We start from the raw sequence: 26915 nt of genomic DNA, 5'->3' as shown, positions 1-26915 counted from the left end.
GGCGAAGTCTCGCCTCTGCGAGGGAGAGCACGTTTGGTGTTGGCGCAACCATGTCGATCGGGTTGCTGAGCATTGAGTGGTGATGATGATCCGTGGAGTCGACGTCAGTACGAGAAGAAGCGGCGCTATTTGGACGGTGGGAGTTGCGGGAGGGAGTTGGAGGCTGAAGGGAGTGTTCGGAGCGGAGGTCTGGGACGGATGGAGTGCCGACGGGGAGACGACTGCCGGCGAGTGAAGGGACGGCACCTTTCTGTCGGAAGCCGCGGCGTGTCGGCATCTGCGTGGAGGTGAAGGCGAGAGCAGGCGAGATGGTACGAGTGAAGTTTGATGGAACGTGTGAGCGACTGGACAATGAACGGACAGTGGAGGGTGATGGAGTGTTTGAGGTGTTGTTTTGATTGGCGAGATGGTTCGTGAAGATGAAGATCTAGGAGAGGTTGCTGGCGAAGCTGAGACGAGGTCATAGAGGGGCAGCGGAGCGGAGCGGGACCTTGCAGAACGGGTAGGCGCGGCGACAACGAGGAGAATGGACCCGCCTCATGCAGTAGAGTATGAGACTTGCATGAACATACCTTACTGACATCTCTGCGAGACATGCATTACCTGAATTCCGTCCTGCACATATCGCTGCACCGACTCCGCCCAGCAAACACTCCAGACAACCTCATCGTCGCGTCTCCGACACAGCACATCAACACCAGCTTCACAGGGAGACACTGCGCAGAAAACCCTGCCTTTCTTCCACCGCTTCTCACACCGAAAGAGCATTTCTGCTGTGTTGACCGTCCTCATGTCGTGTCCTCTTCCATCAACATTCCAAGCGCAATCCAGACCACTCATCAAACTTCGGAGAACTCTCATCACGGCGGCGTGGACCAGCGACCTATTCCCTCTTCACGCCCGTAGTGAGGAAGAGGAACAACGAGACGATTCAAGGAAAATCACGACGACATTCAACAACATGACCAGACATCCGCAGCCATGCCTATCGCTTCCGCTATTGTCTCCGCTCGGTACCCCGGATACATGGATGCGGAGAAGACGACAAAGCCCAACCCAATCATGCCGTCCATATTGCTTCTGACCGTCGACATAGTCCTGTGCAGAATCCAACGATTGTCCCCTTCTCTCTGTATACCACCGCGTCTTGCACCTGATGATCATGTCGTCCGAAGGAAAAGTCGCCGTGGAAGAGGTCAGCAAGCACTCCACGGCGGAAGACTGCTGGGTCGTGGTCAACGGCAAGGTATACGATCTAACAACCTTTGCTCCCGAGCATCCTGGAGGAGCACATGGTAAGTTCTCATCTCCAACCACAGACACAAAGCTGACAAACACCTTCCAGTGATAACAAAATGGGCCGGCAAAGACGGCTCCGAAGTCTACAACACCTACCACTCCGCCACCCTCATCGAATCCACCCTCGAACCCTCCCAAAAGAAAGGCTCCCTCGACCCATCCACCGTAACCCCCGAATGGACCGCCGCTCCCTCAGCACCCACCTCCGCACAACCCAAACCCTCCTCAATCCCACCTTTAACCTCCATCGTCTCCCTCCCCGACCTCCTCACAACCTTCGGCCAAATCACCACCCCCAAATCCTGGGCTTACACCTCCTCCGCCTCCAATGACCTGCTAACCCACCACGCCAACCTTGCAACTTGGTCTCGTCTCCTCTTCCGCCCTCGTATCCTCCGTTCCGTGCGTAGCATCTCCACTTCCACCACCGCCCTCGGCGCCAACCTACACATGCCCGTCTGGATCTGTCCGATGGGGATCGCCAAAACCGCCGGTCCAGAAGGCGAAGCCGCTCTCGGAGGCGGCGCAGCAGACGCGGGTATCGTACACTGCATGGCGTGCACCACCTCCTCCATGAGCGTCTCCGAAATGCTCGACGCCGTACCAAAAGGATGGCCATACTTCGCACAAGTCTACATCAACCGCGACCGCGCCAAAACCGAGGCCGTCCTCCGCGAACTCGAACGCACCCCACAAGTCAAAGCAATCTTCATCACCGTCGACCTCGCCGTCGTCTCCAAACGTGAAGCCGACGAAAAACTCACCATCGCCGAAGCGCTCGCGGAAGGCGGTAGACCCGCTGGCGGACTCGCTCGCAGTACAGGCTCTTTCATCGACTGGGAATTCAGCTGGAAAGACTTCGTCTGGCTGCGTCGACATACGTCTAAACCGCTGGTGATGAAAGGCGTGCAATCCGCTGCGGACGCGGTGCTGGCGATGGAGATGGGGTGTAAGGGCATTGTGGTTTCGAATCATGGTGGGAGAGCGCTGGATGGGGCGCCGAGTACAGTGGGCGTACTGTTGGAGTTGAGGAGGGATTGTCCGGAGGTGTTTGAGAGGATGGAGGTGCTGGTTGATGGAGGGGTGCGGAGAGGGAGTGATGTTGTTAAGGCTGTGTTGCTGGGTGCAAAGGCTGTTGGGGTGGGGAGGCCGTTTCAGGCGGCTGTGGCGTGGGGGAGGGAGGGGGTTGGGTATGCTGCTGGGAGTAAGTTGTGCTTCTTTCCTGCGGTGATGACTCGTGAGGGTTGTGCTGACGATTTGCTAGTCCTGCAAGATGAGATCGAAACGGCGATGCGACTTTGCGGGATCACCGATTTGGACGCCGCAAGAGGGGATCTGTCGTATCTGAATTATACGGCGCTGCTGCAGGACTTGCCGCCGAAGCCAGCTACGAGAGGCTGGTTTGGTTGGGGTGGGAAGGACTTCGGGAAGAGACAGATGAAGTTGTGACGATGATGCCCGGATTCGACCTCAAATTTAATGAGACGATGCATTACGAATACGCGTTTCTTTGCCTCTCGGAGAATTGCCGCGGCATGCAATTCTGAAGAGAGGTCTACTGTCGTGGCAATGTTTGGATTTGCGAATTTGGGCCTTGGGGTCTTGAGGATCGGATGCGATTCTTCTGCTGGCGACCCTGCCGTTCATGCGAAGCTGCACATTTTCCACTCAAGACATGTGAATGGTCGCTCCTTCCCAAAATGCATGCGCGATGTAGGTGAATGACTTTTTGGCGTGAATTTCTGATCACAGCCTGAATGCACGGACCATATTTCAGACTTTCTTGACATTGAACTGCTTCAACTTTTTGTTCCAACTTCAATACATACAACAACTTCGATCGTCCGCATCTCGCAGGACTCTATCGTTCCGGAAGGCCATCAACAAGACACTACGCTGCAATCGATCAGACAAGGACAAGCAAGAACCTCAAACCAAGAAAGAATTCCACCACGAAGTTTCGAGTCACACCAACCACCACCATGGCCGCCATAACCAAAATCGAAGTTCCCCAACTGAAACACCTCGCCTCCGGCAAAGTCCGCGAAATCTTCGAAATCGACTCCTCCACTCTGCTCTTCGTCGCAACAGACCGCATCTCCGCCTACGACGTCATCCTCGACAACGGCATCCCCTCCAAAGGCGCCCTCCTAACCCAACTCTCCGCCCACTGGTTCGCCCTCATCACCAAACACTTCCCTACCCTTCGCACACACCTTCTCTCAACCACCCTGCCCCCCAACCTCGACCTCCCCACCTCCCTCTCCTCCCGCTCCATGCTCGTACGCCGCACCCCGGTCCTGCCCCTCGAGTCCATCGTCCGCGGCTACATCACCGGCAGCGCATGGTCCGAGTACCAGAAATTCGGAACCGTGCACGGAATGCCCATGCCCTCTGGCCTGCAGGAGTCGCAAAAACTCGACCGTCCGATCTGGACGCCCAGCACAAAAGCCGAGCAGGGCGACCACGATGAGAACATCTCCCGCTCTCGAGCCGTCGAAATCGTCGGCCTCGACGTCGCTTCGCGGATGGAGGAACTCTCCCTGGGGATCTACTCGATGGCGCACGAGCATGCCCTCAAATCGGGTGTCATCATCGCGGACACGAAATTCGAGTTTGGTCTCGATTCGGAGACGAAGGAATTGGTGTTGATTGATGAGGTGCTCACGCCGGATAGTTCGAGGTTTTGGCCGAAGGATGAGTATCAGGTTGGAAAGGGGCAGAAGTCGTATGATAAGCAGTATTTGAGGGATTGGTTGACGAGGGAGGGGTTGAAGGGGAAGCAGGGGGTGGCGATGCCGGAGGAGGTGGTGAGAGAGACGGGGGAGAAGTATCGAGAGGCATTTGAGAGGATTACGGGGAGGGAGTGGAAGGACGAGGCGTAAGTTTGTTGGAGGAAATGACCCCGCGGTGTCCTGGAGCTGCGACATGGGGAGTATATACTTGGATATGACGATAAAGCAAGGGACAGGAGAAATCGTGTGCTTTTGTGCGCCAGCAATTTTCTTGCCTATAGATCGATAGACAAACGCGATCGCTCGCACGGATATTCAGGATTATAATCATCGATCCCCAAGTGCACTCCCTACTCAGCCTGACTTTCCCCTTTCCCTTCCTCACCCTCCCCCCTCAACCTCTCCCTAACCCTCATCAACACCTTCCCCAACAAATTCTCCCCCCACTTCCCCCTCTCCACCCTCCCCGCCTCCTCCTCCCTGTACCCAATCCCCCAAACCCGATCAAACGGACTCGCCTCCGCCAACTCCCTCTCCCCCGTCCCCAGCAACAACCCCTTCAACGCCACCGCCTCCCTCCTCTCATCCATCCCAATCCCACTCACATCCGTCGCCTGGCCAAACTTCAACACATTCCCCTTCTCTACAATCCCCTCCCTCTCCCTCTGCCACACCGCCTCGTCGAAATTGGAAACCTGGGAGCCGAGACCTTTCTGTTTCCGCGGCGAAGTGGTCTTGAGAATCAACGCCGCGGTGTCTTGGTCGTGGAACAGCAGAGCTTTGTGGTACATCATCCACTGTTCCGCGCTGGTGAATATCTGGTTGGTTGAGGGGTCGGTGAAGGTGGCGCGGTACCATTGGCAGAGGAAGCCGTTGGGGGCGTCTTCTTTCCAGAAGAAGAGAGTGTCGCCGGAGGAGGAGGATTGTGTCTTCTTGGACGATGAGGGGGGTGGAGTGGTGGGTTGAGAGGTGGTGGACGTGTTGGTGGAGGGTTTCTTGGCTTTGCGGCGGGTGGAATCGGGCTCGAGGGAGGGTTTGGGCTTTTGGGACTTCTTGGGAGCCATGATTGAACGGACGGTAGCGGTGATGAGCAGAGGCTGGGGTTGGTGGATGTGGTGGGAGTTTTTGTTGTATTGCGTTGTGGTTTTTGGGAACTTGGGTAATGTGTGTAAGTGTAGAAGAAGTGCGGCTGCTCAGGAAGTCTTTATATTCTTGAAAAGCAAAGCTTTGTCCATCGTCGCAAAACAATGGCAAAGGCTCTTCCGGGTACCAGAAATCGGTGCAACTTGGTTGGCTTTGTTCAGTGCTAACCCCTGATGACTCGACTCGTACCACACTTTGTGGACGAAATGTACGTTCTTACCACCTCTCTGCTTGTGCGGTGTCCTATTTTGCTCACCGATCTTGGAACTTTCCTATTGGAACTTCCCTAGCGCTTCGATATCCTCGGCCGCACGCTCCTGCTCTGAGCTCTGAGGCAAGAAGCGCCGCCGCCAGCTCGGGAGGAGGGAACACAAATCCGCGACGCTTAGTTCGCTCATGCACGGAGAGAACCAGGGTCTGGGTTCTCGTCAGCACTGCAATACAGACCTCGTACCGTACAGCACGCAGTGTACAATGCCTAGAAGATCTCACCTTGCGCTTACGACCAGAACTGCGCTCCCCCTTGGTTGTCGACACCTCGAGAGGTCTGTGGTCAAGCTGAGGCTCATACTACCGGTCCCAGAACTTACCAACAACCTCCCGAATATCCTCAATCATACCCTCAGGGTCCTCGAGGCATGCAAAGTGTCCTGCGCAGTCCTGGTATCCGCGTCAGTAACTCTTGATAAGTGAGAGGCACACGAATGTAACTCACCCTCTCCTTGTACCAAACTAACTTCCCCTTTGCTACCGTTGTCTCGGCTCCTCTTCTCGAATTCGGTGCCGTGTCGAAGCCCATGCTCGTGTATCCGACCGGACACCTGATCAGATTCTCCTCTGCAGAGCAATAAGCCGCGAACTGGTCGTGGCGCGGGTTCTCGTAGTAGATCGATGCCGAGGTAGCAATACAGCTCGTCATGTAGTAGAGAGACATGGTCGTGTGGATGTGATTCAGCCAGTGGGGCTTATAGTGCACCGCAGGGTTGGAAGCTTCTTCGTACTGCAAATCATTAGTACTGCGACAAAGACCACGCGATGCGACGGGGCAAACATACCTTCTCACCCACGAACCCGACCAACCCCTCCGGCGTCCCAGCAATCCACCCCACCGTCCTCGGCCTCTTCCTCATCAGCACAGCATAACCCACATGCTTCGTTCTCCACGCCTCTCTCTGCTCTCGACACTTCTTCTCCCTTTCCGATTCCTCTCCCCTCTCCGCTTCCGGCACACTCCCCGGACACCAATTCAAATGCATCACCCTGCAGTGCTCACTATACTGTGCGCCCAGCTCTCTCGCCACCATAGCTCCCCAGTCACCCGCTTGCACAGCGTAATACTGGTAGCCGAGAGATAGCATCAGCTGGTGGAAGATACGCGCTGTGTCTTTGACAGTCCAGCCGGCGCGGGGTGGAGCTGAGGAAAAGACGAAGCCGGGGAGGGAGGGTACGATGATGTGGAAGGATGGAGTCGCGGAGGGATCGCTTAAGGGAGTGATGACTTCGCTGAACTCGTAGAAGGAGCCGGGCTAGCCGTGGATGAGGAGGAGAGGGACGGCGTTGGGGTTGGATGAGCGCTGGTGGACGAAGTGAATGGAGAGGTCATTTTCGGTGGAGGGATCCGGAGAGGGGAAGTTGGCGAGGAAGTGTGGCCATTTGGCGATTTTGGCGGCGGCAGTGGACCACAAGAACGTGCTATGCCAGCTGTTCCAGAGAGCGGAGGCGAATTTGGGTGTGATGCCGTGCTCGGATGGATCTTGTATCTCGGGCAGGGCGTCGTCTAGAGGCGGACGGGAGCTGGAGAGGGCATTGCGGAGGGCGGCGATCTTTTCAGAGTCGAATGTCGGATCGAAGGGAGTGATGTTCGGATGTGATGCCATTGCGCTGCGAACCCTCAGTGCGATGTAGAAAAGGTGATGAGTCGGAAAGATGGATAAGGTCGATGCCTGCTGATGGAGCTCACTTAAGCTCGGTAAAGCTGCAGGTGTTCTTATGCTTGAACAAGCTACAAGTAAGACTCGGTCCTTCATGATCGTGTCACGCCTGAAGAGGGTCTCGCAGACCTTGTGCATCAATATAATGTATTGTGTACTTCCCATCGTATCCATCCAGTCCATCGCTCTGTCTTCGTGGTATTTCATATCGTACACGAACCGCTGCCTCATGCAAAAGTCCAAACGCACCATGCCCAAATGCTTCCTCCTCTCGTCTTTCCTACACATTCGTCGTACAAATACAATTCTCGCATCCAAGTCACGCATTGGTACGTACTCATCAACTCCGCTCCATAGCCCTCACTCGATCGAGCACCGAACTGCCCTTCCTCTCTTTACTCTTTCCTCCTTCTACGCCCTTCTCTTCCACTGCTAGCCTGCCCTTTCTCTCCTGATCTTGACCTCCACCTTCACCTTCGCCGTCTTCTTCGTCAGCTTCGCTCTCAACAACACTGACCACACTCTCCCCCCTCTCCCTCTCCGCCGCTGCCGTGACACTCTGCACACTCGCGCGTTTCGACCAGCGTTTCCTCTCGGCGTCGAGTTCGTTATCCTTTCCTGCTGCATCGCGACTTCCATGCCGGCTATGCGTGCTGCGAGTCTTGAGCGGAGAGGGCGATCGAGCTGGTCGGACGGGAAAACTCTTGGGACGAGAGGCAGAGCGGGAGTGGGAGGGTGAAGGTGAGTGGTCATGGTTGTTTGATGTTGAGGAATTCGGAACCGAGCCGTTGCGTTCCGCGGCGGGTGTGACTGGAAGAGAGGCGCGTTTCGACCATGACGCGGCTGAGTTGCGGTTGGAGGGTTTTTCTAGTGAGGGATGTCGAGAGGAGGTCGTGGAGTCTTTCGATGCTGAGCGAGAATGCTGTGTCGAGGGCACTTCGTCGAGCTTGGAGGCGATCGGTGTGATGTCTTTCGCGCCGGCCTCTTCGATCGCGAGACCGAGTTCACGGTCGAGCTGTTCGCTTGCGTCCTCGAATTGAGGAGAGGAGGAGCCACCCCCGTTTACGTCGCCGCCGGCGGAGGTGGCTGGGCGTGGGGATGGTTCGTCATCGTTGGTGCTGCTGCCAGGTGGAGTCACGTAGCTGAGAGGTCGAGCGGTGCGAGGGGTGGACGTGTCCTGCTGGTGAGTGAATGTGGGGACGCGAACTTTGATTCGAGGGACTCCATCCGCATCGGAAGACTCGGATCTCGCGTTCGAAACCCTAAGGCCTTCCGGAATGCGTTCGAGACTCTCCCGCTCCGACGCTGGCTCTGCGGTGGATCCGTTGACTGAAGGGGCGCGGTGGCCATTCTGCTGCGGGCGTGGGATTACTCCACCTCCCAGACGAGACCAGAACATGCGTTCTCTTAATCGCGCACTCTCTTCCCACGCGGCTTTCTGGTCGTGTTCATTATCGCACTTCCACAATCCATCGCGGACCATGCGGAGGAAGCTGACAAAGTCGCAAGTGGATCGCAAGCGGGACACGCAGTAGTCGCAGAGCGGTTTCGATACGCCGTCATCTTCGGACATGCGGAAGCGATGCCGGCGGATGTACTCTTCTTTCCGGCGCTGCTCGCCGCAGAGTGTGCAATTGAAGTAGTGCTTGTTCTGAGGGTAGGGCTCCACGACCAAGGTACCTTGAAGGAGGGAAGAGAGGACACTTCTTCTGCTCAAAAAGGACAGTCCAGGTGCCAGATCCAGACGTAGTGTTGGCTCAATGTCCTCGGTCAACGCTCGCTTGTAGAACTTGCTGTCTTTCAGCGCGGGCATGGACGCCACTGTGCTGCCACCATAGATCGATGACGGGCTTTGATTCGAAGACAAAGAAAATGCTCCGGGGATGTTCGGCGAGGACATGGACCCTGCCGATGAGACATTGTTCGCAGCGTTGTTGTTGTTGCTGCTGTTTGATCGAGAGTGAGCTCCTAACCGTCTGGCGAGAAGCAGGAGTTCCTGGAAATCGGCGAAAGCTGCAGTGTCGTTGCGGAGAACGGGACTCAAGATGTGTGTGAAGAATAGCGGGTGTTCGGGCGTCATATCCATGAGGGCACTCGAGCTCATCGGTAGCGAGTCGAACATTGCTGCGTTGGCGGTGATCGGTGTTGACGGCACGCTGGGCTCTGGCAGAGCATCGTCCTGCAACCTCTCCATAGTGCCTTTCAAGTCCTGCAACTGCTCCTGCTGGGACGCGAGCAGCAATTCAGTGTCCCTCAACTGAGCTGTCAATTGTGCGTTTCTCTTCTCCGATGCCTCTGTGTTCTTCCTCGCGATCGCAACCATCTTGTTAGCCTCCTCGAACAGCGAGACCGTCAAATTCTCCAGCTCATTGTCCGTCTGCTTCTTCGCCTTTTCCGCGAGTTCCCTGGCCGCTCGGGCACTTGCAACCTCAATCTGCATGTTGCTCACAGTCCTGTCCATGTCGCTTCTCTTCACATACGCGCCGCCGTTGATGACATTGCTCAGCCGTTGCTTCTCGGCTTCCAACTCCGCGACCTTCTGCCGTGAAACCTCCAGCTCGTGCCGCGTTTGCTGGAGGGAGTCGTCGAGATTCGTCTGGAAGTTGATGGCATTCACCAGCTTTGTCGAGAGCATGGCCACTTCCGCGCTCAGGTCTGGCTTGTAGTCCGGGCTGGTGGGACCACTGTCGTCGCTGTCCATGCGGTGCACAGGCGATGGTGTGCGGGTGTCCATGACTTGGTCCTTGGACGCATGCAGATTGAGACCTTGCACGGCGGCCATCCTGCTCTGAATGTCCGATGTGGACGTCGTCTTGCGGAAGCCAAAGCGGAATCGTGGAGAGGGTGGGTCGGGGGTAGCGGATCGGCGGAGGGCGGGGCGTGAGACAGCGGAGGTCACGGCGGAAGATGCATTGTTGGCGACGCTGGTGGCCCAGGAGGGTACGAATAGATAGTCGGCCACTTTGGCGGATCGGCAGTGTGACGCAGCAGGTGGACGCGGCGTTGGAATAGAGTGTAGTAGCGGAGGCTGAAGTGGTACAGAAGCTGGCTTTGGACGGCGGTCTAGGCGCGGACGGCGTGTTGTGTTATTAGTTCTAAAGGGGCGGCGGATTTCGATCTTGTACGCGGAAGGAGAAAGGAAGCGGCACGAAAGAGCGTCATGTGCGGCGAGAATGTGTGCGGCACTGGCAAGGCCTGATGCGGGATCGGCATGAGATGTTTGACACTGGTAGTAGTTCTATCGCGAACGGTCGTTTGACAAAAGTGGCGTGTTCATGGCCATTGTCTCATGACTGAATGGAATGCCTGAATTCTGAGGCAGGTCTCATTACTCAGCAAGGTGTTCCCGTCCACGTCGCTTTCAGCCCGTCTTTCCAATCATCGTCTCGACTTTAATCCATCCTCGATCTCAGGGCACATTGAGCCGACTACGGTCTCCGGGATGTTGCCCCCACGGGCGATCTGGCGAATTGCGAGGCATAGGCCGTGAAGTCATCAACAGGCACCGAAATCGGACAGCGAGAACATATTGAACGACTTCAGCAATAGGCATGCTATGCTTGTTTCCTCCAAGACTATCGAGTCTCCAGCCGCACTGATTCCGCGATCGCATTGTCCCGAAGGTCATTTGAATCACAAGACACCAGTCTGGCACCGACCCTTCGCTGTCTGCCCTTCCAACCTGGCCGCCTCGAGGCACAACCCCGCTCTGCATCGCGAGCCATCGCACCGCAATCCTTTCTTCGAACAGCTCTTGAGCTTCATGTTCAACTGTACGGACATCGCAATGCTGGCCTATCTGGCTAGATTCTGCATCGACCGTCACCCGGGGTCAGATATTCTCCGCCGGCATCTGTGCATTTCTTTTCGTATTCGTCTCTTTTGTGGGTAGAGAGGCAACAATTATCGCCTCCCGTAACCTGCGTTGAAAAGCTGTCAGCGGCAACTCTGATTCAGAGTCACGGGTCATCACTTGTCTTACCTGCACGCCTTGGACGCTGCGACAGATGCTTGCTGCGTTGCCACGAGGGTGGGAGCAAACCACTTTTTGCAAAGCTGCCTGGACCGTGGCGGCGATGGTCAAAGTCATCAGAAGAAGGAGCTTCATCGTGTTTGAATGTCGAGTGGATGGTGGATAGGTTGCGGAGTGGATTTGAGGTGATGAGGACGAGCTGTCGAAGTGGTAATTGCAGCCTTCTTATTCCTCTCGGTGTCCAAAATGCTGGGCCGACTGCCGACTGCCGCATTTCAGCCTTTGCTAACAGCGTGGAGGTGTATCCGATCATCCTGGCGACGACAACTGCCGCCCACGGTCTCGACTTTCATCCCAGACCGCCTTCTCTTCGGCGGCCGGTGCACCCCGGGTCTGCCCGTATCGGTACAACTTTGGCCGTGAAGGGTGGCGAGACGTTGGAGTTTTACAGGCTTGAAGCCTAATGTTCAAGGCCGGATTGGCCCAGTCCCTGGTGTTCAGGCGACAGGTACCAACGCAACGGAGGCCACTCCGATGCGTTCGGGCACTGGAGACACAAGTCTGATAGACCAGAGGCTGGGACCATCCATGTCCTTGCTGGCATCAACTGCCTGTCGACTCCACGCAAAAGGACCCTGTATCACTTCGTTCCGAATTCGTGCTGGACATTGAAAGGAATCACTCTCTTTTCCAGGCCCAGTAGCTCCGAATCGGTGCCTTTGGCAAAATGCCTACAATGGCTTGCCCTCCCCTCGTACCTCATTCCAGTACGGATATCAAGGGAACCATACGCGTCGACCATCAGCGGAAACACAGGAGGACGGGTCTTGGCTGCACGACTCATCCTCGGGGAAGGGCAAATCTGTTCACAGCATAGCATGTTGCTGACGTTGAGTGAACTTGAGTCACACTGTCCGGGGAACTGCTCGCAACTGTCGCGCTCGAGTCGCCACACATTACCGACCAGCGCCACTTGAATCTTGCGGGCAAGCCCGAGATCACATCGGCATGTTTGTTCCTGAATACGTTCAACGGAAGCAGCTCGCCGGCACAAGTCCTGTCCTCAATGATCCAAAACACTTTGGAGAATGGCCTGTTGAAATCAGATGCCACGTTTCGACCACATCAAGATTGTTTCCACGACGATGCTCTCTTCAGGGTTCTACTACGGGTTGACTGTATGCCTGGCTGTCATTGCACTACATCTTCTCATCGAGGCCATAGTAACCGTGGTATATGTCCTTACGTCGAGCACAGTCTGAGTGACAACGACTGGAAAGCAATTGCGTAGCCGCGCTCTCACGAGATGGATAGGACTCTGGCAGCGGGTAAGATGCTCAAGGACGGTGAAGTGGTCAAGCAGTCGAAGCGAACGTGGACAACGCTCGGGACGGGTTGGACTTATCGTGATGCAGCGGTGAAGATGAGCAGGCGACGCTGGTGAGACGCAGAAGGGACTAGCGATCGAGTGAGCACACTGAAAGACAGTTGTCGACTGAATTATGGTAAGTGAGAGCCGTATCGCAGGCTTTGTGTTTTTCGTTGCGTGCGCCTGCTTCGCTCTGGACCACATCCGAGATCTTGCCTTCGCAAACGGGCTGCTCCTGTCACTTACACGTTGACTTCCTGCCGCAGACTTCATCCTGCTTCGAAGGCGAATGAGGTAGCCACGTCAAAGGCTCAATTCAATGCTGCCTGACGCCTGGCGTTGCTTCACTTCATCGAAAGACGTTCCACGCACACGCTCAAACCACTTTCAAGCGATCACTTCGTCAGCATCGACAACGCATTCCTATCGAAGACATGGCCCTGAATCACATCATCCCACCCAATTGCCGTGAAGTCTACAGGCTCCGCGGCGAGTACAGATCCGTCGCGGGAGGCGCCAGTCCAGCTTCTCTCCCGCAAGACATCGAGCTCGCCATCGAAGAGCATCGCCGTCTCCTGGCCCGTCTCCGGGGAAGGTGGCCATGTCCTGGGGTCGGCGAGGCCGATTCCGCCATCGCCGCTCGCACGATGATGCAAGGCCTGCCGGAGGCTTTGCAAGCGGGTGCGGCAAGAGTAGCAGCTTTCTATGCGTCGCAAGTGTCCCGATCCATCCCCGTTTTAGCATGGCCTCCTGAGCGCCAGTACTGACGTTTTACAGGTTACCCTCCGAGACCACAGCTCCGTACTACGATGCAGCACTTGTCCGCACGATGGCAGAATTCCACAATCAGCTTGGACTACTCGGCCAGGGCGATGCGGGCGCAGAAAACCCGCGAATCCGGGAACTCGGCGACGAGATGGAGGAAGCGATCGGGAAGTCTGGAATCATACCTCGGATGCGTGAAGAGCTGGAACTTCGGAGGAAACTCAACAAGCTGAAGTACTACACCGCGCTGTTGAAGGATCTCATCGATTGTGAAGATATCCTGCGCGCTGTTCCGGGTTATTATTGATTGTGAAGATATCCTGAACCGTTCGAGAGTGCTGTGAGCCGGAGGATGTTCGGGTCTCAGGTGGCGAGCGGACGTGTACATTGGATCAGGTCACAATGGGAACGCGCTGGCGGATGGTGAAAGAACCGAGACTTGGAGTACGCCTCACCTGCCGGACCACGTTCATAGCAGCAGGCATCAGAACAGTCGAAGGTTTTGGCGCTGGGAATGCTGTCCGAGCTATTGAAGAGATGAATGAGTTGACAACAAGGGATGAAGACTTTGAGAACGATGAAAGAGTATCGAGTACGACACATCAGAGTATCAAGCCTTCTTCCACACGACGAATCCTGTCTGCGCAATCCTCGTTGCAACAACTAAGCCTCCTGCAACTACCAATGCTCCTCCACAGAGGACCTGCACGCCAACCCAAGTTTGATCTTTCGCCGCCAATATTCCTGCCACAGGAGGCGTGCCGACCAGCAGACCCAGCGCTCCACAAAACGTATTTAGGCCCAGCCTCCCTCCCATACCATCTTCTTCCCCGCTGGGCGAAAGACTGACCACTCCCGCCGGCTGCAGACTGACAAAGCCACCACTCACAGCTCCGTAGCACACTGCCCATACTACCAGTCCCAGCTTCTCGCTCACGCCAGTCCAACAGAGTCACACCATCCCAGCCAAGACGGTGAATGCCGCAAGCACGTTCAGAGCGCCTAAACGATCGGCAAGGAGACCTGGTATGATGCGTCCGAGTATCGAGGCGAGAGAGAGGATCGGAATGAGGAGGTAGATTTGTGTTGCTGGGAAAGTGGTGGACGTCATGGCGAAGGCCGGGAGGTAGATGAAGGGGATGTAGAGGGCGAGACTGCCCATGAAGGAGGCCAAGGCGAGGAGGGTGAATGGGAGGGAGAGGAAGGGTTTCAGGGAGGGGAAGAAAGAGACCCTTGACTTCGAGTTCGCGAATGGAGCAGCCGCGTTTGGGTCCGGGTCGAGGAGGATGCACGGAACGAGGAGCGTGGGGAGAGAGATGGCAGCGAGGAGGCGAAGGGTGATGGCGAAGGAGATGTGGCTGATGAGTTCGTGGAAAATGAAGGAGTATGCCACCCCACCGAGACTGCTTCCCGCAGCCGCCAGACCGAGAGCAAAACTTCGTCGGGTAGAGAACCAGCGAGGGAGGACGGAGATGGCGGAGACGAACAGACAGCCTTGTCCGATGCCCATGCATACGCCTTGGGCGAGGACGAGGTGCCAGTACATTGTACAAGCTGAAGTAGCGAGGAGACCTGCTAGAACGAGAGAAGCTCCTGCGAACACTGTAACTCGTGCATGTCCATGATCGATCAGTGGCCCAATGAATACTGTCGTAAGACAGAGGAGGAAGGCCGAAAGGGAGCCGATCCAAGACAGAGTAGTGGGTGAATATTCTGGAAGAAGTACTGTCCGATAACGGCTCTGGAACGTTCCGTGCGCGTTGATGAAGCCCCAGGAGTTGAAAAAGAGGAAGAAGGCAGAGAGTACTTGAAGCCACGCTTTGAGACCGCCATTCGGTATCGATGGGTGGGCGGATTGAGAGAGGTGCGAGGTCGTGAGTTCGACAGGAGAGCCAAAGTTCTCGCAGATGGTGTCTGATGTCGTGGAAGAAGGCCGTTGCTTCTCTAGATCGTGATCCGCGTCTGATATGGAAGATGCTGCGAGTTCGGATTCTTTGCTCTCCATTGAGCTTCGTGAGCTGAGGGATCGGACCATGATGCTGGTGTTATGGCTTTCCGTTGTATCAAGAACAAACGCGAAAGAGAAAGCATGGAAAAACTGTACAATACCGTTTCTGAAGCGTAGCGATGGCCATTCCTTTTCATTCTCTCGCCTTTGCCCGTCTACTGTACCGCTCTCGAACGCCGAGCCTCCGCTGTCGCTCCTTCGACTCCACCATGCCAGATGCTGGCGCACAAGTAGGGCGTGTGATGGTACCAGACATTGCGCTCGGGACTTGTCCACTAACAAAAGAGAGGCGTAAATTGATGTTTTGGGAAGCTCGTTTCGGTGGGCAGGTTTGGGGGAAGAAGACTCTTCCGGGGTGGTCAATATCTCCTACTATACGCTTCGAATGATAGTAAGGGTCTTTGAGATAGCGCTAGTAATTATGTAGCGATATCACGGTTCGATTAGGCAGTCCCGCTGAGCACTTCACCCGCGTCAATTCCCTTCCGGTTCCGACTCGAGTGCCATTCGATTGCAATACCTATGCCGTCGAAACATCAGCCGCCTGACGACCGCCTGACAGCTGCACGAGACCTCCTCCATCAAAGAACAGACCTCGTCTCAACTCGCATTTCAACATCGGACCACAACACGACTGTGAATGCCAAGACTGGCGAGGTCAACCTCACCTGCTGATCGAACAGGACGGGGACCATTTTGAGCGATCCGGAATCGTCGAACAACCCTCGTATTATGCTTCAAGAGGAGCTTCGAGTAGCTGTCATGTCGAATCAGCACCCGCCAGAACATGTTCGAAAACATGTTCGGCAACATATCCGATACCGTAACGTATAGCATAGGTGTTTCCATGAGGAGATCAATGAGTTCATCCATGAGGTTATCCATGAGGTTACCGACTAGCTTCGCGATGAGGTTACGGGTGACCTTATGGAACCTCTCACTGGTCAGATACACCTTGGTGCTCTGGATCGAGAAGTTGACCTCGAGTCTATTGCCGACTGACCTGGCGAAGTACTGTCCGGTCATGCATTGCATCTTCTACCACCGCTTGGTATCTACGCGACTGCAAAGATACGACGCAAAATTGACTTCCAGCCTCCGTCCTACCTCGACGTCTAATTGGCGACCGAGAGACCCTAAGACTGACTGCTGAGAGCAGCCTTGGTAGCCATTGCATGGGAACAAGACTTACTGCGGGTTCCGATGACAACTGAGACGTCGGAAGTCCAGCTGACGCATTTCTCTGGCAGCAAGATGGCGAATCTTGACCACTATTCGCATCAAGATGGGTCGCTGTCCCTGTTGTCGAGTCCGATCCATCAAGGCATTCGCTCCTGGCGTAGATTCATTTCGCAATCTACGCAATACTTGACTCTACGGACAGTGTGGAGAAGGTCGAGCATTGATAGAATAGCGTCCTAAAAGAAGTGAATGCTTGTCTTCGCGAGCGAAGCCAAAGCTGCTTGAGTTCTGCGGCGGGAGTCCCGCTTCTGTCGTCGATCTAAGCCAACGCCGACCCAGCTCGCAACCTTGGCGGGATGCCCGTCTCCAACGCCAGGTCTAGCCAGCGAATGAGAAACCATTGATAGATACGGTACCTCAACTCCCCCCAGGGACTCCCGGCTCTCACATTGGAGTCAGCAGGCTAACAGTATTGACAGATTTTCTCATCTCCCCCGGAACTCCCGCCTCCCAAATTGTGCTACGCTTCTACCCACGCCCACGTTTACTTCTTGAGAAGGCTCTCTCGCTTTTTCCTTCTTTTGAAATCTGTACTGAACAGCTATCTTCTTCTCTAAAGCTCTTTCGCCCACACAGACCTGTCACACACGCTCATCCTGATGAACACAATGGCCTCGCCATCCGAAGTCCCATCCGAGCTTCTCGAGCACTTCGTTAAGTGCCGCGAAGAATATGACCGCGCTCTTGAAAGGCTCAATGCCTTCACTCGACCAGCGGAGGGTGTTTTCCCGGCAACTTGGCTCCCGAATTCGACAGGAGGTCCATCACGAGTCCAGCCAGAAGTCAACGTCATCAGCAGCGACGAACATGTCAGCAACGGAGTGGACAGCGACGAAGAAGATAGCGACGAGGAGGACAGCGAGGGAACGGAAAGCGAGGGAACGGACAGCGAGGGAACGGACAGCGACGAAGAGGAAGATACACAGGATCCTCGTCATTCTGAGCAACAGCAACAAGCTGGACCATCGAGAATTCCTCTCACTCTCTTCAAGCACGTCTCTAGGAGCCACGAAGAAGACCACCGCACTCTAGCGAGCTGCCAGTCCACCCATCGGTCATCGCCAGCAGAGAAGATCATCTCTGAGGTACGTGCACCTCGTGTGTTGTAACGGAACATCAGCTCATTGCCTGACCACTCGTAGGCTCCGCCGATCGGGCCCTCGGAGAAGTGCAATTGCAAATTCGCAAGAGAGACTCGCAAGAGTTGCAACACTGCTCGCTGCTCATGCCGCAAGACAGGCGCTACCTGTCATAGCGGCTGCTTTGCGAGAATTCAATGGACGTGCTTCTGGATCTTATCCGCCATCCTGGCGGTGGTATCGCACCAGCGGCAAGTGCTTGCTTCGCGGGATACATCGAGAAAAACCCTGCTGTCCGGATCAAGATATTTTCTGGACAAGCTGCTTTCGATGAAGTACGCCAGGATATGCTCGCGAAGCTCACGCGGGCAGATACTGCGTTCAGCAAAGACCCCATCCTGAAAGAGTGGAACGAGCAGTGGCAGAAAGTGGACAAGTCATACCCCAGATATCCGGAATACTATTTCCTCATCGCGCGATTGTTCGTCTATGCGTTCAGCATCGACCGAAACAAGTTCTGTCATGACATCGGCACCAAGCACCCAGACTCGCACATATGGTCCTGGTGTCGTGAAGCCTGGGTTCCGAGACATCGTGTCAAGCACTGCTGGGAATGCAAGAATTGCTTCGACAACTCCTGGCATTGTGAGAAGTGCGGAGTCTGCAAGACCGGCTCAGACTTTTCGTGCGATGGGTGTGGTGGGTATGCGTTTGCTAGTTGGCGGGCTGGACGGACGGACGGCAAAGCCATAGACGCTGCACCGGACACTAGCGATAGTCCTGCTGGAGCAGGTTCATCGAAGAAGAGGCCTAGGAGACAGACCCTTGGCAACGAAGACGTAACTGAAGTAAGTGCATCCTTCCCCGAAGTCCGAAGCCGCCGCCGATCACCTGTATAGACCTTCGTCGAGGCACCCCAAGATGTGATGACATGCACATGTAATTGCAAGAACCGATGTTCGACTCGCCGCTGCACCTGTCGCAAATGGGGAGGTCGCTGCAAGGAAGGCTGCAAATGTCGCAAAGATAAAGCAGTGGAAGAATCGCTCGGACCTGAGTGCCACAACCCATTCGAGGATGTTACTCGCAAGTTCTTCGGCGTATACCATCCGAACGTTCGTGCCAGCGACTGTTTCGTGTCTTTTGTTGAAAGGAAACTCAAGAAAGGACAACACTGCGACCCATCAGAGATGGCGAAAACTCTCCTGAACGCGGACGATGGCATCGTCTGGGACCCTGAAATGAATGACATAGCTCCTAACCTTTCCGGATGTCGAGAAAGACTGGCGGATCTCCCTTCTGGCTCGGTGGAGCGAAAGGAACATATGCAATTGCTCTTCCGCGGTGCACTTGGCGAAGGTGACGTCTACGAAGAAGACGGGATAGGGATGTATAAATGGAACTTCTGCGAGAGTCAGTGGTATGATGAGAACGGGCCATTCACTCACTGTCCGACTTGTGGAAAGTGCGTTGCGGACGATGAACAGTGGCATTGCGGTGTGTGCCGAAGATGTCGATACAATCGCCGCACGCCCTGCGAGAAATGCGGCGGTATCTCGAGATCATTGAAAGAGCACAAAGAAGCACAGAAGAAGCGTTTGGTGGATGAGAAGAGAAGGAAAGAGAAAAAGAGGCAGAACAGGGACATGAGTAGGGAGGAGAAGGAGCAGCTGAGAAGAAATTGGAAACGACAAGTGAGCGAGGAGAGAGCGAGGCGGGAGGGAAGGCGATAGCCGATACGCTTGAGCCAGGCAAAGTGGGACGGGAGGGTGGGAATATGGGTGGGGAGAATGCCATAGGCTTATACGGAGTCGAGGAAGTATTTGTGTGCTTTGAACTATGAGTCTGTCTTACGTGACCGCCCCTGAGACTGCGAAGGTGGTTGTCAGACATCATCAGGGCGTCCGGAAGTCCCGATTGCTATATCCTAGTCAGTGGCTCGTGGTTGGGTAGCAGAGGCGGGTCGGTCGAAACTTACCATTGCAGCGCTGCCAGAATTGCAGTACTCTGCTTGTCATGAAATACACCCACGTAATTGGTACTTCTCTCCCACTACAAAGCATCTTCCGGTCCGATCTTCTCCCTCACGACATCACGCTCATCGCCCGGCACAATGTTCTCTGCCTTGATCTACATGCTCACAAGCACCCCAACCGCGCCATACCCGTCTGTCGCCGTCATCATCGGACGCCCTGGCCGTTTTCATGGCGTTCATATCGTGCCTGAGACGGGCGACGTGGAGACATTCGGCTACTTTTGCGTGCCGACGACCGATACGACCTTCTGCAGGGGCAGAATGCGCGAACGATCTCGAGTGGAAATAGCAGCAATTAAGCTGCATAAGGTCGACGGTGAAGGCGCCCGGAAATTTCTGGAGAAAGTGAAGCACCGCGCAGAGCAGCTCTTGACGAAGCAGCAAACCTCCGAGCAGCACTTTCTTGCCACATACGAGCAGGTCTTGCGCACGGCGGTAGCCGAGGGCATCGAGGCCAGATCCGATCGCGAGCCGTCCATGGACGCAAGTCCAGTCTACCCTATCTTCGTGGTTCAGATCGATCGTGGCAAAGGGGGCGCTCTGTACAAGCTCAATCTCACAAGCAGGGTAGATTATTGAGGCATGCAGTGGCTGATTGGCGTGACGACTTCCTGGCGGCTCGTGGTCCCAGATGCCTCCTCACAGGGCTCGGCGGGAGAAAGGACGAATTTGTTTCCGCTGAGAATCGCTGGGCGCAAGGACTGCCTTAAAAGGACGGGAATCGGAGATGCCTCATGTTGAGATATTGCTTGTAATGAGCTTTCATGCATCGCAAGCAGACTGGGCATGATATGCTCTCCCGATCATGCCATGGCGGCACGCCTCCCTGTTCTGTGTGGCATTCCCGTCTCAAACATTGACGCGAGAATTATCTTGTGCCGTGGCGATGGTAGTATTGGCAGCATAGAGGGTCTCGAAGGATTCTGAAAATGTTTACGTCAAAGTGGTGTGGTATTCCTTGCTTCAAAAAGGACGAGACAGAAGTACGTCCAACTATATCTATATTTGGCAGGGAATTGAACCTCTTGCGAACAATCTTCAAAAGTCCTTCCTCCATCACAACACACCACTTTGCCAACCACCTTCGCCTCACAGCATGGCCTCATCATTGCAGTCATGCTCAGAGACCTGCCACCCTTCGACCGGCACTCCCTTGAGGCGGTTATGAACACCCTGCCAGACGATCAGCCCGCGACTCCATCCAATCTGAACGATGACATCTTCGGCTCAGCACCTGCGTCGCCCAATTTGACCGCTCAGGATGGACTTGGCCAAGATACCGCTCTTACGTCCACCTCAGAACACTCGGACATACCTCGTCTACGAAGAATACACGTGACGAACGGCTATCGCGAAGGTTTAGCAGCGAGTAAAGAGTCGCATGTACAAGCTGGTTTCGACGAGGGCTTCAGTCTTGGCGGTGAGATTGGAACGGTGGTAGGCTGGTGCTTCGGGGTGCTGGAAGGTGTCCTCGCGGCTCTTGTACGGTCTGCTCGAGAGAGCGGTGGAAGTGCCGGGAGAGCCGGACGAGCCGCAGTCGAAGATGCGGAGAAGATGCTGGAGCAGGCAAAGAAGGACATGAAGTTGGAGGAAGTGCTTGGCTCAAAGTGGATTGGAGAGGATGGGATATGGTTGTTTGATGTGCCTGGTCAAGATGAGGAAGAGGAGTTGAGTGTCACGTTCAAGGACGTTGCGGCGGCGCATCCTGTGTTGAAGATGTGGAAGGCCAAGGTCTTGAGACTGGCGCACAGGCATAGTGTTGAGCTCCCAAGCGAAGACCTGCTCCCGGAAGGCTGAAATTGTTCGTATTGTCAATCTTGCAGAAGCAGAGCTTCTCAAACAGCGACGAAAGGACATCGAGTCCAGGCGCTTAAGGGTAGGGTACGTCTCAGATCACAGAGCAACGTTTCGTGGATATCTACGAAGCGACGCGTTGACTCCCAGTCCTCCGATGTAGCATTGAATGCTCTCACACTTCGTCGCCTTTTGCCAGCCTCGCCAGATACTCTCATTCTCACAACCTTAGTGTCTCTCCTACAACACCTGCAAAGTCCATTCTCCTCCGAGCACGCTGACGTTGTGCTTCCTTCTCAATCTGCTCCGCGTGCCCCTGGTCACTCAAATGCTGCCACAAGCCCTCCTTCTCTCCTCCCCACGTCTTCTCACAAATGAAGCAGTATGCCTGCCTTTCGCCTCCTTTTGTCACCTTGTCTCCGAAGTAAGCGTAGCTCTCGCGTTCAGCGGGTCCAGCTTGATTGTCTGCCGGTGCATCTGTCTCAGTCGCTGGGCGTGGAAGATCTCGGCGAAGCTGTTCTCCTGACTTCTGCCATCGACCTGCCGCAAGTGCTAGCACGGGCACGGGGTTGGCAGTCTGGCGGTCCGTGCTTCCCTTTACCTCCAGGCTGGTTGTGGTTTGCTTCTTCTCCGGCTTAACAGGCTGTTCTCTGACCGGACTTGGACTTCTGTAAGGTGGCTCGCGATTCACATAGAAGGCATCGGCAAAGTAGCCTGGAGCACGATACTTCCGAAAGTCGCCTTGGCGGAGCTCGAATGCTTCCCGATCTGATGGGTCGGCAGGAACAAAGATGCCAGCATGCGGGAGGTTGACTTGGATGTTCTTCGAAGCGATAGTGAGTGGAGCTCTGCGTTCGTCAAACTTTGCCAGTGCCGCTGTGGCGTCCACTTTCGAGTGAAACTCAGCAAACCCAAATTGTAGACTTCTCGAGGTGCCGCTCTCGCGGACGATAAAGACTCGCTTTAGACTTCCTGGAGTGGCGCCCAGATTGCTGTTGATTTGCGGTTTCTCCTGTACACCAGCTTGGACCTCGTCGCGGTACAGCTTCTCGAGACCCTTACTAAGGATGGCGCTTGTCACGTTCGGCTTGAGATCGCGGATGAGGAGGAATTGAAGTGGCTGACCGGAGGTCGCGACATCACTGTCGCCATTCATAGACGCTGGCGGCCATTCTTCCGGTGTTGGTGGGCGCTCTACGACCGTGTCGTCTCGATCATCTCGGCGGCGATAGCTCTGTTGGCGACCTGCATAGCCGCCGTGGTCGCTGCGCCGATAGTCATCATCCTGATAGCGGCCACGGTAGCCACCTCGATCTTGATATCCGCGTGGTGATCTTGAACGACGATACTGATCACGGCGGGCAGGCGAGCTGGAGCGCTCAGTGTTGTTTTGATGAGCTCTTCCACGGATGTTGAAGCCTGAGGTATCGTCGTAGTCCATGGCGGGATATTGGAGAGTTCTGAATTCGTCGCCACATTAGTAGCAATCCGTTGAAGTCTTCCTATTCACTCAAGTTCGAATCTCCTGGTAATGCGAGATGCTGCCGCTGTGGGCAATGCCCGCATGCCATGATCGCATGGCAATAGTCATCGTCGCTCTCGACGACGGAATCGCGCTTTGACGTGGATCGGGTTCTGCTGATGATGGCTCTGTGTCTACTGTCGTAGATAGGCTTGTTAGTTCACGTACCGAATATGATGTTGTGGATGTATGGTCGGAATGCACAGAAGTTGGAGTTCAGGTGTCGTGGTTGTCCCTGCCCTACGGGCGTCTAGATCGACCATTGGCGCGACTACGGGAGCCCAAAGACGTGTTCTTTCGACCTCAACACCTCTCCTCTTCGGCTCGTCCAACTCGTCTTCGTCTTCACGAATCACGACAACATGCCAATGCCAATTCCCTGCTCTACGGGATGCTGCAGCACCCAAACATGTATAGCCGTGCATAAGATGGCATATACCGATGTCTCCAAGAAATGAGACCTCATGAATGGCTGATCTGTATAGGTTCAATATCCCTTCTACTGCCAGCTGTACGCTGGTACGAAATCGCGTTCTCTCTCTCAACGCAAGCGTGATGTGGCTGCTCTCACGACCATTGGCGCCGCCTTGACCACGTCGAGGTACCGCATTGAGGGCAGTTTGTGCTCGGCGTGATGACAGCTTCCTCGATGGAGGCTGCCGTGGGAGCAATCAACTTGCTCCCACTCCACAGGATCATCCGAACATCCCCTTCTGCTCTTTGGCTGCCGTGGGAGCAATCAACTTGCTCCCACTCCACAGGATCATCCGAACATCCCCTTCTGCTCTTTGGCTGCCAACAAATCGATCATCTCCTGGACGTTGTCCACATCGCCACCGTCCGAAAATTCAGCCATGAGTCCAATCCACTGATATACATGACCTCTCAGCTCCTTGGGCATCCGGGCCGGTGTTTTCAGAACTTCCTCCATGGCCGCGACACACCTCATCGCCGTCGTTTCGACCAGATCACAGCCCGCAGCAGAATTTGCTGCCAGACCACCACTCCTCGCATCCCGTATGCCATCTGCCAACCCTTTCTTATACTCGAGCATCGCATCGACAACGACACCTTTCGTTCGAGGCCAATGACTGGTCATCAGATTCCAAGGCTCTCCACCTTCCTGATCTCCTCCACCTCGGAAGTCGCTTCGCAATATCACGCTTGGAATGTCGGCCATCTTTGCGACCATGTACTCCACCACGGTGCCAGAATCCAGCTCGGTGCCATCGTAAGTGATCAGAGCGAGATCGCAATTCAGCAAACCTCGGATATCCTTGTCGCGGATCCCATGAGGAGTCACAGCGCCTCGTGGCTCGTGGTCTTGAGGCAGCAACGCTGTGAATTTGCCTTTGGATATGCGGTGTATCGCCTGCGAGAGGACGACATTGGCGTGGAGTTCCGCCAAAGTGAACAATGGGCCAGCGTGGTAGTAAGTGTAAGTTTCATTTGTCATCGTTGCCGCTTCACTCGGATGAGGGTCCAGCGTCTCGATTTGTTTCGACGGAATGGCTGTTGACATGGCTGCTTCTCCAAGCGTTCAAGAGATGGCCAATGCGACAATGCGAGCGATATGCTGCGCTGCTCTGACTAATGCGAGTGGAATGACGACCTTAGCTCCTGGCGAGTGCTGGAGTTCTTTCCCGGCATGCAATGCCTTTCTGTGAATATTTGGTTAACACCCCCACCACCCCAGTGAGAGATAAGGTAGGCAACAAAATCGGCAAATGACGGAGCCGAGTCACAACCTTGGCAAGCTCCTTATCCGGCGAGCTCCGACATCAGGAGGTGACATGTCTCCCACCATTGTCACCACTCTCCTTTCTCGCATCCGTCTGCCCGAACGCTTCCCGAAAGGCATGACATCGACGACGGGGCCGCACGGGGAGGCTCTTCCGAAAGCGGAGGTCCTCTGCATAACCACAAAGAACATCATGACCTACAGCGCAGCGATCGAGGTATCAGACAATGCATCTATGTCCTCCATCGCACCGGCAAGCTCAGTACTTTTGGACCTGGATTTTCGACCCGACTGATGGCATATCCGAAAGGTCACATTCGATCGAACTTTGAACGAAGCAACGACTCTGGATGACCGACGTGAGCCTTAAAAGGTAGAGGAATACTCTCGGGGCAATAAAGACAATTTAAGTTCCGATTAGGCCTTTGTCTCTTTTCGCTTGATCCGGAACGTTGGCTGTTTGTGAATTGCAACTCTCATGCTTTTCCCACCCCTCGAGGTGTGGTAACTCACCTGGGTCAACATACACGGCACTGTTCTTAAGGGCCAATCTCCAGCTTATGCTGTGACGACCGGTGCGGCCAGCAACCACTATTGCTGGAGTCATATCATTGTCTGTCAATATGTCTCCTATTAGACGCTCGCAGTCTCGAAGACTGCTTGAGAAGCCATCGGGTTTACCGCGTCCCTCTCTGAACAAGGCCACAATCACCAGAACTCTGTCCTCAGTAGTCAACAGATCTCCCAGGCGGCGCTCTCGCAGACTTCTTGGAAGACCATCGCGGTTGCCGAGACCAAGCCGTCCAAAAACGATCAGAACTGACTCTGGATGGGGAGACCACGTTGAGTCAGCAGCATACCGTGACCCGGACGCGGACCAGGATCAGTTGGACCACTTCGATAATGCTCAAAAGAGTGTCCGCGAAGCACAGGAGGCCCTGAACCAGAAAGCTGCCCAGAATCAATCAGTGGGGACTGAAACAAGCGTGATTCGTCCCAGCTCGCTACCTTTGGAAGACGAGGGCGAAGACCCTTACCCCAATGCGCGGCACATCAGCGAGATCACCGCTGAAGAGTCTATGAGATTAAGTCGAGAGAGGGAGGCTGCTGTTGCATTGAGAGAGGCGTCTATCCTTGCCGATCGTCAAGCTCGCGAGGCTTTATCATCGCACAAGAAACTTGCAATACGCTCGCCTGAGGCTTCATGGGTGTACATTCCCACTTATGCGATGCGTCACTATCTGCAACAAGCCTACGATCTGACACAGGGCTACATATACGACTTTGGTCGAAGCAGTTACCCCTCGAAGTATCTCCTGGAGTGGGACTTCGAAGGCGATGTCAGGATTGAAAGAGACGACCTCAGACACTTGTTTGGTGAAAATGGCCTATACTCAGAGAGCTCATCGCTAGCCGTGAAGAATCATTACCGTGATCTCATCGAAACCTTGGTAGCAATGCGGAATGCTTGGGCGCATCCTGGTGAGCTGGACAAGGCAGGAGCGTCAGACCCTAAGATTCTCGACATTTATCTGTGTGCCGTGGAGGAGTTGGCGTTTCTCATCGGCGATATTCAGGCAGAGGCTACCGCTCGGAGGCTACGCATCGAAGTTGAGGCGCTTGCAGAGGAGGTCTTCGGCGATATACTGGCTCTGTTTGCCAGCAGCCAAACCTCGGGGCAACTCGCACAGTGGGAAATGCATCACCAGCGCTGCTTCGACTGGGCTATCCATAGCAAGAAGTCAAATTCTACCAAATTATGGGATGAGCTGCCTGCTGTTCTGCAAATGGCAGCGGAGGACTGGGACCACAGATACAAGGGCAAGATCACGCCGTCTTGAAGCCAATGAGGTTGGAATTGTGTTTGTTGCAAGGAATTGTTGGGCTCCGGAACGATGCTTGCGAGCTTATGGAAATGTGAAGGAGTTGCGGGCAGTCGTGGCGAACAGATGCAAGGAGGACATGAAACAGCAAGAATCGAGAGCCTCTCATCGAGTAGGAATAGACGGATGAGAAGAGACAGACGCATTATTAATTCTTCAGACTGTGTTGACCTATTCGTGACTGGACCCATCAAGAAAGCTTCGATGCAGAGTAGAACCGCCATGTCCCAGCTCTACAGAATCTGTACGAAGGGCCTCGTTGTCGTGCAATGTGAGACTTTCGACCAAGTAAAGCAGTGGCAGATAGCTCCACGCGCCGAAGGAAACAGGCCCGCCGCGAGATCCATCAGTGTCCATCAAACGCCAGCGCGATCGTTCGCTATCTCTGAGCTCGAC

General features: G+C 55.0%; 11 protein-coding genes across 11 annotated transcripts; 5 read left to right on the top strand and 6 right to left on the bottom strand.

Annotated features, from left to right (window-relative positions):
* Positions 1-1162: 1162 nt before the first annotated feature.
* Positions 1163-2748, top strand: MYCGRDRAFT_51041 (uncharacterized protein; the record flags this gene model as incomplete). Its single annotated transcript, XM_003847702.1, has 3 exons — positions 1163-1295; positions 1346-2503; positions 2564-2748. The coding sequence occupies 3 exons, from the start codon at positions 1163-1165 to the stop codon at positions 2746-2748; spliced, it is 1476 nt and encodes a 491-aa protein (XP_003847750.1).
* Positions 2749-3281: 533 nt separating this feature from the next.
* On the top strand, positions 3282-4184 carry MYCGRDRAFT_51218 (phosphoribosylaminoimidazolesuccinocarboxamide synthase; the record flags this gene model as incomplete). Its single annotated transcript, XM_003847703.1, has 1 exon — positions 3282-4184. One exon carries the CDS (start codon positions 3282-3284, stop codon positions 4182-4184), a length of 903 nt encoding a protein of 300 aa, XP_003847751.1.
* Positions 4185-4420: 236 nt separating this feature from the next.
* Positions 4421-4942, bottom strand: MYCGRDRAFT_30788 (uncharacterized protein; the record flags this gene model as incomplete). Its single annotated transcript, XM_003847545.1, has 2 exons — positions 4421-4606; positions 4640-4942. Coding segments are annotated over 2 exons (489 nt in total), but the record flags the coding sequence as incomplete, so codon positions are not given.
* An 805-nt stretch (positions 4943-5747) lies between these two features.
* Positions 5748-7054, bottom strand: MYCGRDRAFT_88438 (uncharacterized protein; the record flags this gene model as incomplete). Its single annotated transcript, XM_003847544.1, has 5 exons — positions 5748-5837; positions 5893-6088; positions 6233-6259; positions 6342-6703; positions 6761-7054. 5 exons carry the CDS (start codon positions 7052-7054, stop codon positions 5748-5750), a joined length of 969 nt encoding a protein of 322 aa, XP_003847592.1.
* A 1417-nt stretch (positions 7055-8471) lies between these two features.
* On the bottom strand, positions 8472-9809 carry MYCGRDRAFT_51311 (uncharacterized protein; the record flags this gene model as incomplete). Its single annotated transcript, XM_003847543.1, has 1 exon — positions 8472-9809. A coding segment is annotated over one exon (1338 nt), but the record flags the coding sequence as incomplete, so codon positions are not given.
* Positions 9810-14167: 4358 nt separating this feature from the next.
* Positions 14168-15259, bottom strand: MYCGRDRAFT_111647 (uncharacterized protein; the record flags this gene model as incomplete). Its single annotated transcript, XM_003847542.1, has 1 exon — positions 14168-15259. One exon carries the CDS (start codon positions 15248-15250, stop codon positions 14168-14170), a length of 1083 nt encoding a protein of 360 aa, XP_003847590.1.
* A 1814-nt stretch (positions 15260-17073) lies between these two features.
* MYCGRDRAFT_97389 (uncharacterized protein) lies at positions 17074-19277 on the top strand (the record flags this gene model as incomplete). The annotated part of the gene is made up of 3 exons (XM_003847704.1): positions 17074-17550; positions 17721-18392; positions 18444-19277. The coding sequence occupies 3 exons, from the start codon at positions 17074-17076 to the stop codon at positions 19275-19277; spliced, it is 1983 nt and encodes a 660-aa protein (XP_003847752.1).
* Positions 19278-20654: 1377 nt separating this feature from the next.
* Positions 20655-21481, top strand: MYCGRDRAFT_106497 (uncharacterized protein; the record flags this gene model as incomplete). The annotated part of the gene is made up of 1 exon (XM_003847705.1): positions 20655-21481. One exon carries the CDS (start codon positions 20696-20698, stop codon positions 21374-21376), a length of 681 nt encoding a protein of 226 aa, XP_003847753.1.
* A 374-nt stretch (positions 21482-21855) lies between these two features.
* MYCGRDRAFT_111645 (uncharacterized protein) lies at positions 21856-23075 on the bottom strand (the record flags this gene model as incomplete). Its single annotated transcript, XM_003847541.1, has 2 exons — positions 21856-21981; positions 22065-23075. The coding sequence occupies 2 exons, from the start codon at positions 22812-22814 to the stop codon at positions 21856-21858; spliced, it is 876 nt and encodes a 291-aa protein (XP_003847589.1).
* Positions 23076-23946: 871 nt separating this feature from the next.
* Positions 23947-24345, bottom strand: MYCGRDRAFT_30692 (uncharacterized protein; the record flags this gene model as incomplete). Its single annotated transcript, XM_003847540.1, has 1 exon — positions 23947-24345. A coding segment is annotated over one exon (399 nt), but the record flags the coding sequence as incomplete, so codon positions are not given.
* An 873-nt stretch (positions 24346-25218) lies between these two features.
* On the top strand, positions 25219-26477 carry MYCGRDRAFT_111644 (uncharacterized protein; the record flags this gene model as incomplete). Its single annotated transcript, XM_003847706.1, has 1 exon — positions 25219-26477. One exon carries the CDS (start codon positions 25260-25262, stop codon positions 26475-26477), a length of 1218 nt encoding a protein of 405 aa, XP_003847754.1.
* Positions 26478-26915: the final 438 nt, after the last annotated feature.

The sequence above is a fragment of the Zymoseptoria tritici genome, chromosome 13 (assembly GCF_000219625.1).
Source record: "Zymoseptoria tritici IPO323 chromosome 13, whole genome shotgun sequence".
Classification (NCBI taxonomy): Eukaryota; Fungi; Ascomycota; class Dothideomycetes; order Mycosphaerellales; family Mycosphaerellaceae; genus Zymoseptoria; species Zymoseptoria tritici.
This window is presented reverse-complemented; position numbering and strand designations above follow the sequence as displayed.